Source organism: Arctopsyche grandis, chromosome 8 (genome assembly GCF_051622035.1).
Source record: "Arctopsyche grandis isolate Sample6627 chromosome 8, ASM5162203v2, whole genome shotgun sequence".
Lineage (NCBI taxonomy): Eukaryota > Metazoa > Arthropoda > Insecta > Trichoptera > Hydropsychidae > Arctopsyche > Arctopsyche grandis.
The window spans coordinates 17,838,278-17,853,711 of NC_135362.1; the positions used below are offsets into that span (position 1 = coordinate 17,838,278).

The 15,434-nt window shown below is 31.3% G+C and overlaps 3 protein-coding genes across 4 annotated transcripts in view; 2 read left to right on the plus strand and 1 right to left on the minus strand.

Moving 5' to 3' along the window:
- The window catches only part of IP3K2 (Inositol 1,4,5-triphosphate kinase 2), a 94,231-nt gene extending 92,677 nt beyond the window's left edge, over positions 1-1,554 (plus strand). For both annotated transcript variants that reach the window (XM_077437047.1, XM_077437048.1), the window contains 2 exons: positions 199-450; positions 543-1,554. In XM_077437047.1, coding sequence (XP_077293173.1) covers positions 199-450; positions 543-911 — 621 coding nt within the window. In that variant the 3' untranslated portion in view covers positions 912-1,554. The remainder of the gene's footprint in view (positions 1-198; positions 451-542) is intronic.
- LOC143916129 (uncharacterized) overlaps positions 1-15,434 on the plus strand; it is a 305,722-nt gene that overhangs the window by 224,458 nt on the left and 65,830 nt on the right. The window lies entirely within an intron of this gene.
- On the minus strand, positions 1,465-11,061 carry Ork1 (open rectifier K[+] channel 1). The gene is made up of 6 exons (XM_077437036.1): positions 10,409-11,061; positions 4,651-4,836; positions 4,405-4,526; positions 3,772-4,012; positions 3,434-3,693; positions 1,465-3,360 (listed from the first exon to the last, which is right to left on the minus strand). The coding sequence occupies exons 1-6, from the start codon at positions 10,551-10,553 to the stop codon at positions 1,915-1,917; spliced, it is 2,400 nt and encodes a 799-aa protein (XP_077293162.1). The 5' UTR covers positions 10,554-11,061; the 3' UTR covers positions 1,465-1,914.

Sequence of the window (15,434 nt, forward strand, 5' to 3'; positions counted from 1 at the left end):
TGATGATGTGAATTTTCTTAATGGAGGTATTAAAATAATTCAATTTGTAGTTACATATCTTTAATATTATAATATCCATATATTATTCAAATATATTCAGATTTTTGAATACATTACAACGAAATTGTTTTGCCTTCTTTTAGGGCCCAGTATAAATAATGTTCATTTGTATTTATTTGAATTTATTATGAATTTCAGGATATGTATGAAAAGATGATTCAAATTGATCCATCAGCTCCAACTGACGAGGAACACCGCCTAAAAGGAGTCACTAAACCAAGATATATGGTGTGGAGAGAGACCATATCGTCGACGGCAACATTGGGCTTTCGGATAGAGGGCATCAAAAAATCAGACGGAACAAGTTCCAAAGATTTCAAAACGACAAAATCAGTGGATCAAATTGTAGAAGCCTTCAGAGATTTTTTAAAAGGATCTCCTAACGTTGCTGTGAGTAGTTTAATATTATATAAAATTTAATCAAATATATGTATGTATGATCGCATATAAAAATATCATGTTGATTTTATTCTTATTTTTAGGAAAGTTACATATCGCGCTTAAAAGAAATAAAAGAAACACTGGAAGAATCTAAATTCTTTCAGAATCATGAAGTTATCGGAAGTTCACTGTTGTTCGTCCATGATAGGAGATCTGCTTCAGTGTGGCTTATAGACTTCGCCAAAACAGTAATACTGCCAAAAGACATTGCCATCGACCACAATTCCAAATGGACTGTTGGAAATCACGAAGATGGCTATATGATAGGGATAAACAATTTGATATCAATATTTACGACAATTAAGGAAGAATTTGATAAAGATTTTGATAGTGCATACACTCCTTTGACGCCAAACATTGATGATTCAAAAGTGACTGTAGTGCCCCCTACCGGGGTAAATGAGACATGAATCATAGTGATTGGACACCTTGAACATGAAAATTCAAAGTGGCTTGTGAATATTTTGCACATATCCAGTTAACTGCTAGAACTATCTAGTAAATTTTACTAAACGCTTCCGCTGAAGTTTTAGTAAAAGTGTGTTTATACAAATGTATTATTTATGTAAATAAAAGACATGGGCAGTATTAATACAAAAAAATAAATAAATACTGACCGGCATTTATTCCTTATGTATATACTATTATAAAATAATTACAAATAACAATTATTTATGTATTCCTTATAATATACTCGAATAAGCTCATCGCTCATTGCTATTGTATTATTTTCATATGTATCATTTTATCATCGCTATATGAATTATTATATTTTTGATTGACATATTATACATACATACATATTGAATGTATGTTTTTATATATATATGTACAGTATAAAAGATGAGCAATATTAGCAATCGATTCCTCAATTTCAATTGGTCGTATCAATTGAAGAATAATTAAATTGAAAGACTTTAAATAAAATACTTTTAGTGTATAATATTTATGATGTAATCTTACATTAACCACGATGTTAATTTTGTGATGTTCAATACATATTATATATGATATTTTATCAATAACATGAACACATTTATCACAAAGTCAAAATTCTTTTAATTTTCCCCCTTTAATAAATAAATAAATATCTACAAAATATTAAAATGCAAGTATTAATAAGGCGCATTTATTTAATAAAATATGAATCATAAAATAATACTAGAATAATAATAAATTACAAATATTGATTTAATCTCAAAACAGATTATCAATCACTGGTTTAGTGCCTATTGATATGTACATAATATGTTTTTTAGTGACATCTATTACACATTACATTTATTATTCTAATTGACTAATTTATCACTTTCGAGTAATTACTATTTATTGGGTTTAAAAAATGGCAATTCAACAAAAATCTTAACACTAAGCACTGGTTCTTTGAAAGCTTGCCATCACACAGACTAAATTTTATTTAGAATCAAAGTCATCTATTTTAATTTCTGTCAGGCTTTCATGTCTAGTACGACTACGTGATCCAGTTGCTTGGCCTTCTATTATACTTGTCGGGAGGAGCAATCTACGAAAACGTGGACTTGGTGTGTTCAACAATGAGAAACGTCTGCTAGAATTTGTCGGCAACCTTCTTCTATTTAGGAGACCTGTGTTTGGTAACTCATTGTCCGAATTAGTCGTATATGGAGGTGGAGGTGTCAAAAGATCTCTTCTTTTACTGTTAGATCCTCTTGAAACCAACGGAGATAGAGAAGGAGTAAAACTCGGGGTGACACTTGAAGCAGGATGTAAAGAATAACGACGACGAGCTGCAGCCGGAGGAAGTATTGGAGTGGAGGATTTACGTTCGGAAGACGGAGTTGAACCTGCAGGATTGACTGAAAATCGTCTTTGACCACCCAATCTAGGTGTGCTGGACCCGGGGGGAAACAAATCAAGAGTTGAAGGTATCCGAGGAGGAGTCAAACTTGCTGTTCCCAATTTTCGTTTGGGAATATCTGAAGTTGACGAATGTAGAACCGTTAGAGCTCGTATCAAATCGGCAAGGGTTGTTTGTTCTAAAAAGTCCGTGTCGGGTGGTAAAGATGCGTTACTTTGTCTTCCAGTTCCGGTCTTATTCTTAAATCTTAATTCAGAAGTTGGGGCATAGCTGACTCTTCCTCTTGCAGTCTTCTTCAAGTATTCTGCAGGCGACATTTCTTTCTCACCAACTTTTTTGCTATTTACTTCAATTGAAGGTTTGATTTGTTGACTTTTGAATGGATTTAACCTTTGGATGAACGATTTAGCCTGTCCAGCATTGTTGGGAACTTCAGGTTCATTCGGCATTGAAAGTTTAACGTTCGGAACGGACAATTTTCCTAATCGACGTGATTTCAACATCTTTATTCTGTTTGTAGAATCTGAACTCGTCCAAGTGAGTTGGTTGTTGTTATACAAGTTGTCCGGACTGAATCTCGGTACTCTTATTTCACTGGCAGCCCTACCTCTCGGTTTCTTTGGAGGAACTGCATATAATCTCTCACCCCCCATGCTCCAGATAGATCCAGTTCTTTCACTAGCCAATATTTCTTCATCGCTGAAGCCGTGAACACCTTCGTCTTCATATAATCTATTGTCGTTCTGCAGAGTTTGCCCTAAAGCATCTACAACTTTGGCTAACAGTTCTGCTGGTTGCATCAGTGCCGACGTTTCAAAAGTTCTATGACGATCTATTGCTAGTAAATCGGTCTCTGATTGAATCCTTTGCAATTCTGGGAATCGAGGAGAGAATGCATCGGAATTTGCACGTCTTCTAGCCGTCCTAGGAGATGATTCACTATCTTCCTTTTCTAGAGTGAACGAGGGACAACTGGAGCTCCTATGAATACGAGGAGGAGGCACTTCATCGTGATAAACCGGCTGGAATAATCAAAAGGATAATAATAATTCATCAATGAAAACGTATCATATCATTTAAAACTACGATTAATACCTTGAAACGCATCATATAAACTTCGTTCAACATTTTTCTCAAATAGCTCACATCTTTAGTGACACCGTTCCAGATTTTTGATTGGGTTTCTTTTATGTTCTGAGCCAACATGTGCTCTAAATGTTTCATTTTCTTTGATTTCAAGCCTTGTGTTATAAATCCTATTACCATTACTAGGTATCCCAATCCGAATGTTATCCAAAATATCAAAAATATTTTGTAAATCGTAAAATATACACCATAACCCATGTCAGTTATACCTAAAACCATACATATTATGTAATCTTTTTTTGATTCTTTAATTTGTAATATTTATTTTACTAGGATTGATCAATTACCAGCGACATAGTCTCCAAACCCTATAGTAGTCAATGTCACAAATGCATAATAAACAGCTAAAGCGTAATCCCATCCTTCAAATACGACAAAAAGGCAAGCTGGCATAAATATAAAGAATAAAAATCCAGGAAGTAAATACAGAGTGATCTGTCCTAACAACCCGAAGCGACGAAATTGATAATCAATATTAGATCCAGACGATGGATTCTTCGATTTGTATTTTGTATAAAGTCCTCTGAACTACAAACAAAAACAAAAACAATTAAATATGAGTACTCAATTAATTATATCTGCTGTAATCGCGTATACTATAAATCTCAATATTTCAAGATTTAGATTGTCGATCATTATCAAAGCTGTTTATTCGTACATACATATGTATGTGTAAGTACTGCCTTGGAAACAATTTATTAACAAAAAAATGTCTAGAAGTTATGTATATTTTATTTATCTTTATAATGAACGACTATCTATAATATTTCATCGTTGATTATATACATATATATTGATATATTGTCTCGGAGATTAATTTGATCAAAAATTAGATCATTTACAAATACCCGAATTATTATTTCCTTCTGAGAATATTTTTTAAGATAAGATTTTCGAAAATAATGAAAACAAACTAGTACCGTATTTCCAAAGAATTCACCAAGATTGGCAAAAAGTATACCGTTTATAGGAATACCAAACAATCCGTAAAATATCATCAAAATTCTTCCCAAAGTATTTGTAGGAGCTAAGTTCCCATAACCTGAAAATGAAGATTATTACATTTAGCATTTTAGTATGGAGAAAAATTATATATACATATGTACTACATAAAACGTATTGTATGTACATACAATCGAGATCGTTAATTTTGAATCAATTTATACCTATAGTACTGACGACTGTATAGGAGAAGAAAAATGAATGATAAAAGTCCCAAACAGGTGCTGGTTCTTCACTCTCGGAAGTATTAGTCATCGTGCGAGTACAATACGTTGACATTTTATCCAGTAAATCAGTTTGAGCTTCAGATGGATTAGGATCGTCGTTGCCATAGTTTTTATGGACCAGTTCTGTAACAGAAGAAATCATTGACGAAGGAAAAACATCACGTGCAAATTGAAAATAAAACGCATTGATTTTCCGAACGCATCCAAGAGTGACACAACACGTTCAATCGAATCATCCGTTGATACAATCTCAGGCTTTTCCATACCGTAATGCAAATTATGTGATGTATGAGCCATAAATTTAATTTGACAGTGTTCTTATTGCTAGCACGTAAACATATGATCATACATAATACGCTAATTGACATCTAGTTAACTCGATAATCATTCAAAATACTGTTTCTTTGGATAATTCTAATAGTAGTATGCAAAATAGAAACAACATATTCCAATTTAAATAATGTATAGAGTCCTATTGAAAGGATATTGAAGCAACGACATAATAAAAACATGAAAACATATTAGGTTCTCAAAGAAGGAAATTGCTTTCAACTTTAAAGAGTTTTACACTCAAAGTCACAAATATAATATAATAAGACTATAAAAGATATTGAGATGATGCGTTTATTTTCGGGCTCGGCTTTGGGCAAAGATAATCCGATTAAATATTATAAACATGTGTATGTATAATATATAGTATAAATTAGAAAAACAGAGTTTTCCACCATAGCTAACGTGAGTTATAGATTTTTTAAATAAAGCATTTGGAATATACATATGCAGTTTGCAAATCTTATATTTTCGTATGTGTGTAAGAAAGTTTTTGAACGATGAACTTTAGTTTATACATATGTATGTCATAACAAGTCTACAATTTTTGACATCAATACAGCCGAAATTTATCAATCGATTACAATCGAAAATATAAGATCGAGAGGCAATACTTCTATTATCACAACTTATCCAATATTGATCTGAGAATTTAATATCATCTTCAAACCGTGTCCCACTGTATTAAAACAATGAACTGAAACGAATCAAATTTCATGCTATGCACGCGTAAAAGATTCAGATTATCTCTTCGATAATAATTTTATCTTATAACTTTCTCAATAATATGATATAATCTACCGACACACAAAGAAAATTAAAATAAATAGCGTCACGTCGCGTGTTGCTATTGTCAATTATTTCACAGTTTGCAAATATCCTAAGTTTGCCTTTCATCAAATTGATTAGACCGAAGGATTCCGGTTCCAATGTCAATTGACCACAGTATGGAAATATCGCACAAATAACAATACCCTTAACAAATAAACATTTCGATTGTGTGTAGAATTTTCGTTCAAATGCGACCTCAATGCGAGGTCTCCCAATCGGGACACCCATATACATATGTACGTGTGCAATATTATATAATGCATCTATGAAATATTAAATGCAAAAATACCGATAAAAAGTATTTAAACAATGAATGATGTCTTTATCGACACGCCTGTATATACGAATATAAATTTAAGCGAACAAATGTATGCACACATGAGGGCTTATTATAATATTGTTATAGAAAATTGCACAGTAAATTAATGCGTATAAATGTGATTATTGTAAACAAATATACCGTAAGTAAATGTGCAAATTGTAAATATTATGTCGTGATGTGAACAAAAAAACACGGCGAATGCATTCAATTCTGCGGAAATCTCATAATATTTGAAATATACATATGTACATATATACATATTTGTATATTGTTTTATTCAAATTTTAAAATGGATCGATGAATTGAAATACAGTCAGATGAATTCAATAAATCAAAAATTAAATTTATGTATATTTAATACACACTATATTTGTTTACTGTGCATGCAAATTTTAACCTGATTAATTAATAGTTTGTAATGGAATGTTGAAAAATAAATATTGATTCAATCTTTTATATGTAGAAATTAAAATGTGTACAATTATGGCGCAAACACACTGGATCGAATGGCACGGGCACGTTATTGTCCTCCTGTGGTGAAAAAGTACGTCTTCAAGGAGTTTTTTCGATTAGTTTCTCATTTATTTCTTCAAATATGGGAATCACTGTCAAACCTATGTCAATACAAGGATTTCAGGCCAGGGCGATTTAGCATACATAAAATATGCGTGCTAGCGTTTTTTACATGTGCAAAACTATCTAAAAAAACACGTGCCGAGTGCCTCTCTGTGTGTCTGCGCTCTTGCGGTGAGAACACACACTCAAAAATACGGCACGGGACGTATACGTGAACTATGAGAGGCGTATCTTCATGTCATTATTAATTCTCATGACATTTCTTCGAATATAGGAATCATCGTTATCGATCACTTCAAAAATATGTCAATAAGTACAAGGATAAAATATTACCTAAAACAGTCCAGGGGGTGAGGTTTGTGAAGGGACGCGACGGTACAGATTTCTAAATTTCGAAATAAGCACACCCGTTAGAAAGATTAGTTGAAAGTGGGATTTTGTTTGAAGATAATATAAATAAAAATTCGATTACTTTATGTTTAGTATTTTATTATTTTACTTATTCAGTTTATCTTTCCGCAACTTACTATATCTATATATGTTGAATCAAAGCGTATATAATACGATAACGAAAATACCCCTTTAACCTAATGTGATTGTTCTACCGTAGTATTTGTAGTAAACTATTGTTATATTGTTATTTCTGGAGTTGTTAAATATTTTACTGTTAATGTATGTAGCAAATTTAGAAACATAAAAATAATACAAATTAGATGTAAAATGTAAAACTTTTCGTTAATTTTGGAAACCGATTCAATGTGCCGAATGGCGTTAGTCTATTTGTTTTTAAATGTTTTAGTATGCAAAGTCTTTGTTTGGAATATTTTGCAATTATAAACCATTCACCCCGATGACTATTAAAAATCAAGCACGATAATACGGTGCGCTATTAAAGTTCATTACACATATCTTTTCATGTGTATTTCAATACATAGTGAAAATATTTATATAGTAAAAAAATGCTTACCAAAGAAGAAACAGGTTTAGGAGAATCTGACTTTTGATTTCTTTAATAGAATACCAATAAATCAATCTCAGATTCTAACAATTTATTTTTTTATACGCGTTTATAATGTACCCAAAGAATACTCGCGACGTAAGAATTCTTCAATGATAAATTTAAATGTTAAAGTTTGATACATTGAGGATATCGTACATATTTTTAAATTATTGCGCAATAAATAACATCAATTATCGATTAAAATTCTAAATAGAATAAACAATGTTGATTTTGTTACAAAATAAATAATGTATACAATATCTATTCGTGTTTATTTTAAATTGATGAGCAATAATTTCTCAGGCTATTTGACTAATTTTTTTATGAGTTAGTTTTTGACTTCATACATTGAATGACTTTAAATGTGACAGCTTTAATGTTAAAATATGCATATTTTTCTTACTACGTGTTATCTAAAGTTAAACGCCCCGACAAAATAAGAAAACGCCATTTTTCTGCAGCCTCGAATTTAAAATTAACATGTATTTATTGTATAATTCTTGTATAATTTATATGTATAATATAATCAAGTATAATTTATATGTATAATTCTTGATTACATTTTATTGTGTAATTCTTTTGTTATTATTAATTGTTTATTTTTTTTTTTTTTTGAAAATGCATTTGAAAACAACTTGGCATTTCGGAGAACATAGAAAAATGGATTCACATTTAAAACTCATTTACGGATCATATTTTAATAAAAAATATATAAATGTTCTTAGTACATATAAATACTTATAGAAAACTAATAGCATTTTAAGTAGGGTTTAATTTTTTATACGCATTTTTTAAAATGAAAATGATTCGTTATAAAAGCTCTTGAAGAACCTCTTTCAAGTTGAGGTTTTTGGTGTATATTTAAATTAAATTGAAGGTTTGAAATTAAGTACACATATTATCGATCTTATTTGACACATTTTGGACCAAATTTAAGCATAATTCGTTTCGTGTACACGTCTTAACGACGTGTCGAGCAAAACGGTAATTTTACAATCACGCTTCTTTATTGTATCGTCATAACGCGCGCTAATTTGTTCGATGGTCAAAACGCTATTTATTCAACGGTTATTTGGGATATTATGACTCGATAATGTGTCAAAATCAGACGTCGAAAATGATAGTCCTTGATCGAGGATCAGTGCACGTGGAAAACATTGCCATTTTCTGATTTTAATAATATATTTTGACGTTTGCGATATGGGCTATCCATTACGCAGCTCTTAACGATTTATCATAGTTCCTGTTGTATTAAATAGGTATGTATAAAAGATAGGAGTTTTTTTTAAATACTTTTAAAAGCAAACGAAAAAAAACCATTACCTATACGACTGTTCAATTTATTCAAACATTTGGTTATGGATAAGATTATTTTGATAATTTTTTATCACGACTTCCTTTTGATTTTTTTTTTTGCAAAATTCGTTTAATTTAAATGAGTATAATGGATATTATAATACATATATTATAATACATATATTATCTTTACTGTTACGAAACATTACGAATATATATATGTATATACATATGTACATATGAACGTATTATAATTTAGGATGCTGTGATACATATTTATGAGGTCAGCGAATACGTGTTCGGCTAAAAATGTGGTTAATGATTATTTTGGATATGGGTGTAGGTTGTTCTCAGTGTCAACGTCCTACACGCAAGGAAAAAAATATTATAATATTATAAAACTTAAAAAAAAATTGGAGGATAAAAAACCGCGTCCATCTTTACAGTTTTGGGGTCCTGAGGTCAGACTCAATTTGGAAACACCACTAACAATTGCACTGAAAATGGAAGGTTAATCTTGAAAAAGTTTTTTGGAATACATATATACGTGCAGTGAATTTAATGAATCAAAAGTTTTTTAAGTGAATTTTACTTTTTTCACATATCTATGTACCTATGTATTTTCAGTTACTTTAGAGATAGTCTTTAATTAATATTATGTATTAGATGTATTATGAGCATTTATAAGGATTGTAAATAGGTTTTTGAGCTCTTTTTCTTATTATACTGTACATTAACATTAGAATAATATAATACTATGATTACTAACCAAATTAAAATAAATTGTAAACTAGAAAATGATCAGTACATCAGTAGCTATTAAAATAGATATAAGATGTATTGTGAACATAATTTCGTAATAATAAAAAGCATTAAAAAATAAAAAAAAATATATATATACAGTTTCAGTTTTTTTTTAATATTTAAGATATATATAACTGAGATATATGTAAATGATAAATATGTTGTTTAAATACATGTATGTATGTAGATTAATTTAAGTTTAACGTATACAATGGAAGACTTCTGGGTAGTCAGAATTAAAATATGTTTGAATTCAAGTAACGTATTTATTACAGTAGTTCAGAAAAAAAAACGAAACGAATTGTGTCTCTCAAGGCGCCCACCCACGCAAATATGTTATTTTATCAAAATTAGTGAATTTGATAGCATCATCGATTGTAATATTATATATGAGGAAAATTGCATCTTGAGACATTTGTTTTGATACAAATAACATTTTATTATTACGTAAAAGCGAGATAGTGGTAAGTATAACACAACAAACACTTAGAACTTTGACATTCGATCTAAATTTATAGAAAATATGTAGTTCTTACTTATAATTTCGAATCGTTCTCTTCTCTCTTCAGCCCGCTTTTCCATTTCAAGAGGACTTTCTATATGATAGAAAATACTCGCACCTAGCAAAAGGTACGAGATGTGCAAACACAACATAGCAGACCATTGCTTAAAGGACATCATCTTGACGAATTGTTTATAAAATTATACTTATTGAAATATAAATGTTTTGATAATGTTTTAACACACACACACACACACACACACAGCACGGAAACTTATCACGATTGAGCGGGAAAAACTGACGAATTTTCACTTTCTTCTGGGAGGTCCATTTGGAGCAGGAACATAATAAGGATATAGGAGGGGGTGGTTCTTCTATGCGAGCGTTCAACCACTCGTTCACCCTCTATTCGCGGATGGTTCAACATTATCTTTGGACATTCGTACTGATTTTAGTCTCCGGGTAATACTCCGAACCTTGCCTTCGCCAAGCGTGTGCGAATTATAAGGGCAAACACGCCATTGTGGGGGTGAATGCCGCCATCATAGTTTGCGCAAGTTGTTGGTGGATCACGAGGATCCGAGGAGTACTCCTCGACGTAGACGTGGCCCGAATGGTGGTCGAGCTGATTGTGACGACCACTTTTAAAGGCCTCCGGTCGATCTGATCGAGTGCTGGATCGATAGTGACAATTTATCGGTTTCGACGCGGCAAGATGGCCGCGTGCCGCATATTAAACGTTCCTTTAGAATCCTATGTATGTACATAAATGCACATGTGTGTGCACTTGAGCAAGATTCACCTGTCTGACCAGCATCGCACTGTGGAGGAATCCTTCCAAGAACATTTTATTTTGGAGGAAGTTATCGAAAATTACGTTTATTAAGGCTATATTAGTATAAGTGAAGTAATCAGGGTTGACTCAATCTCAATGAATACTTGAAACTCATTTTAACAAGCGCGGTCAAAAAATTCAAATATAATTCTAAAATTCATTAAAACTGGAACTAAAACACTTTTGCAAACACGATGCAATATTTAATTGTGTGATAATTTCCCAAAACCTAACTACATTTAATACCGGTCTCCCTCACGGGCCCGAAAGTGAAACGCCCAAAAACGCAAATATCGGAAGGCAAAGATCGAAAATCGAAAGATCTTAAGTCGAAAGATCAAAAAAAAAAAGGGTGCATGGTAAACGGTAATGTATATATAATATATATGAGTGGCATGCGGTGAAATTATCTCACTTTTTGTCATACAGCCTTGTTTAATGTGCGCGCGCAGAATACGGGAGGAAAAGCTTGTTCCTCTTGTCCCTGTTGTATCCTACTCGCGCAAATTAAGTGAGTATGTACGACGGGGGAAGATACCCTTTTTTTGATCTTTCGACTTAAGATCTTTCGATTTTCGATCTTTGCCTTCCGATATTTGCGTTTTCGGGCGTTTCACTTTCTGTCCCGTGAGGTAGACCCATTTAATACATACATATATTGATTTCATTATTTGTGAAGAATAAGACAAACCATGACATATAATTGTATGATCAATGAAACGTGATTAAAATTTTCTTCCGAGGCGCTATTTTATCATTTTAGAAAAATATTCAATTTCATATAATATATCAAAAGAGATCATCAAATTTCAAAATTTCTTCTTTGTTTTTAAAAGCAAATTATTTTTTTTAGTACCTACATAGTTGATAATTAATATGTATCTTAATTAGGAAGTATGTATATTATAATTTCTAAGCCTAAATCTTTTTATCTGATCCCTTTACACATATGGAATTATATGTATATATACATATGTATGTACATATAATAATATAATAACATTTTTGGAGCATTGTAATATATAATTTTCTTCTCATTTCATTTAAGTAAAAACCAGCAGAATAGACTAGTGGTTAGCATATAATGCTTTAAACAGAGTGGTCACGGTTTCAAACCCCATTGGTTTCTACTGTCCAGACCTTGGATTTGCGGCTCCAGGTCGATCGTTTCCTATCAGAGTTTGCCAATTTATCTGATTTTCATTGAAACGGTTCTAAAAAATTGGCAACCTTACCCATTTTCTCACAAAATTTCGAGTTTTCAACGATGTCGAATTTCGAATTTGTATAAAATGCTGCAAATTTACAAATTTGACCATAAAATATCGCTGTAAATGCTAATTGATATGTATATACTGAATTTCTCTGAATTGTTTATAATGCTACAAATTTACAAATTTGACCATAGATATTTCTGTGGATATTAATTTATATGTATTTATGTACTTTGTATAATACTAATAATATTTGTATCAACTGTACAATTTTTGTGACCAGGAAGGCGCATTGGGGTTACCTGTTAGGCCTTCCTGGTATAATTAAAGATTAAATAAATAAAAATAAAACACTGAGTGGCATTTATGGCCATCTTCAGCATGAAATAGATTATGTTAAGCATAAAAGGATATAAATATTACGAGTATAAATTCAAAAGAGAAGGTTATTTATAAAAAAAGAAGCATAAAACTCCCTAAACTTTCACCACTGGTAAATTAAAAAATATATTGTCAAACTTTGTGGTAAATATATTTTAAATCAACTTAAACTTGCTTATTTTAAAAGTCGCAGTCGTGTTTAACTGCCAAGCACACTGGCCTACCTATACAGTCAAATTTTTATCACACAAATACTTGTTTTATACGGGCAGAACGATGATCTTCCCCAATAGGTAATTACTAGTTCCCACAAACCGGTTGATAAATTGGCAACAGCCAATGTAACCAGTGGCGGACTGGGACTGAAATCTGTACATGCCAGGAGTCAAAGGGGGCCCACCCAGGGTTAATAAAATTTGTCTCCCCCCCCCCATTTAACAAAATTTTCAAAAAAGGGAAAAAACAAATAAAATTTTCAAAAATGGGAACAAAGAAATTTAGGTACAAGAAAAATGGCAAAAGCAAAATAGACCCATAAATTACATTGTATATTTCGTTTTAAACCTTGTCCTAGGTAGATAGAATGCGGCATAAAAGCGGCTTTTACTTTTTACCTTATTGAGCTATAAAATATGAAAAAAATAAGCTTATTTTTGAAAAAGTAATTATAAAAAAATATTATGTAATAAAAAGAGAAAAAAGCGCCGCAGGCGAAAATTTTTTCCACAAATCTTTACATGGTCAACATTAATCGACCATCAAACTGAGTCACCAAAAAACTATCAATTAACTTAATTTCTACCGACTGTCTTTTCACTTTATCTATATGTACGTAATAACATTAGATAAAGTTTTGTTTTGTTTTTTTTCAAAGCACATAGCAGCGATTATTTTATTAGTTACCCAAAAGTAATATACATAAGAAATAAACGTAGCATTTATAGATCCATAGTATCTCATTAATCATTAAATTCATAATATTTTCTAAATTCACACTATTCCTTAATTTAGGCGAGTGCCCCTCTATGGCCCCCCCAAATTACGTCCTTGAAAAAAATGCATAATATTTTCAATTAATGTTAATCGAAAATCGGGATTTTGGGGAGGGGGCCCCTATCCTATATTTCTATTTACATGGATGTGTCTAGATTAGGAATAGATTTTATATTCGGAAACTGTTTAAAATTGTGTATTTAAATCTTACTATATCATCGAAGTATAATCAAATGTTATTTTGAAAGTATGAAGTAAATTTAAATCGCTGGTTGATGATGAGTCGTCCTATCAAAATTGTTTTAAGCAATTCAGTTTATATTATTCACGAAAATTTGTTTATTCCCATTTTTATTTCAGTAAATAGTTGTTACATAGGTATTGGTATATACATAATATTGACGTTGGAAATGGGCCCGGCAAAAGGGCCCACGCAAATGTTGAAACTTACATTTCGAGCCTAATAAAAAAAGTTAACCGATCCCTGGGCTGTTAAAGCAGGTATTAGTTATTTGTGTATATCGTAAGAAATTTGTTTTGTTGAAATACCCAAACTTTAGGTCCCAAAGTTGCAATATCGTTTAAATTTTTACACACGTGAAATAGTTAAAAAGTTATTTAATTTTACTGAGGGCCCATATTTTCTAACAGATAGTGGGGCCCACATGCCATTGGGCATGTTCGCTTGTATGGCCAGTCCGCCACTGAATGTAACTACACACATATGTATATACATATGTACAATGTAACTTTGTTTATGTTTAAGCTATGGTAAATTTTAGTTAAAATGAACCAAGACATTGTTATTTATATATTTAATATTTTTGTTCTAATAAATACATACATTTGATTATAATGGATTATTTCCTTAATCGTTACATCTATATTATTATTATTAGTAAAAATAATACGTATATATGTACATATATAAATTTTTAAACGTAGTATAATCTGTATGATACTGTCTTCAATTGACTTCTTTATATGTATGTGTTAACTTTATTATGATTTACAATCACTTCAAACGCCAACTTAAAATTATTGGGTAGCAGCAGCATTGAGTTTGAGAAGCTTTGATTGTGATATCAAGTATATTGATACAATCACAAATCAGATAACTCAATTGATTTTCCACAAATTAAAAAAAAATACTCCTTCAACAATTGAAATTCCAATTACCTTTAGTAGTAAAGTACCACTTTAACTAGTGGAAAATTTACAAATCCAAAGTCTGGAAGACTTTGAAGACAATCAGAAGCGATTGTTCGTACAATTACAACTTTGGTAAAAGACACTCATGCATCCTAAGGTGAACAACCAGTTACGATGATAAATTCTATAGTGTTATACGTATACGTTTTGTTGTTATGAAAAAGATTGCAACGTATATAAGGGACGATGACCATTGTCGATGTGCAACGACCACATACGTACATATATCAGCAAATGTTACTTTTAACTCGATGATTGGATTTTCGAGAAACCCTGTTTGTATCATATGTACGTGGGTATGTGTGTTTTTAAATAGTTAACACGCGGTGCTCTTGGAAAATTTTGTATACCGATATAATTAAGGTTTATATGTACGTATTCTTGAAGTGGTTTTTATTGATCAATTTTATAAGTCAGTCGGCATA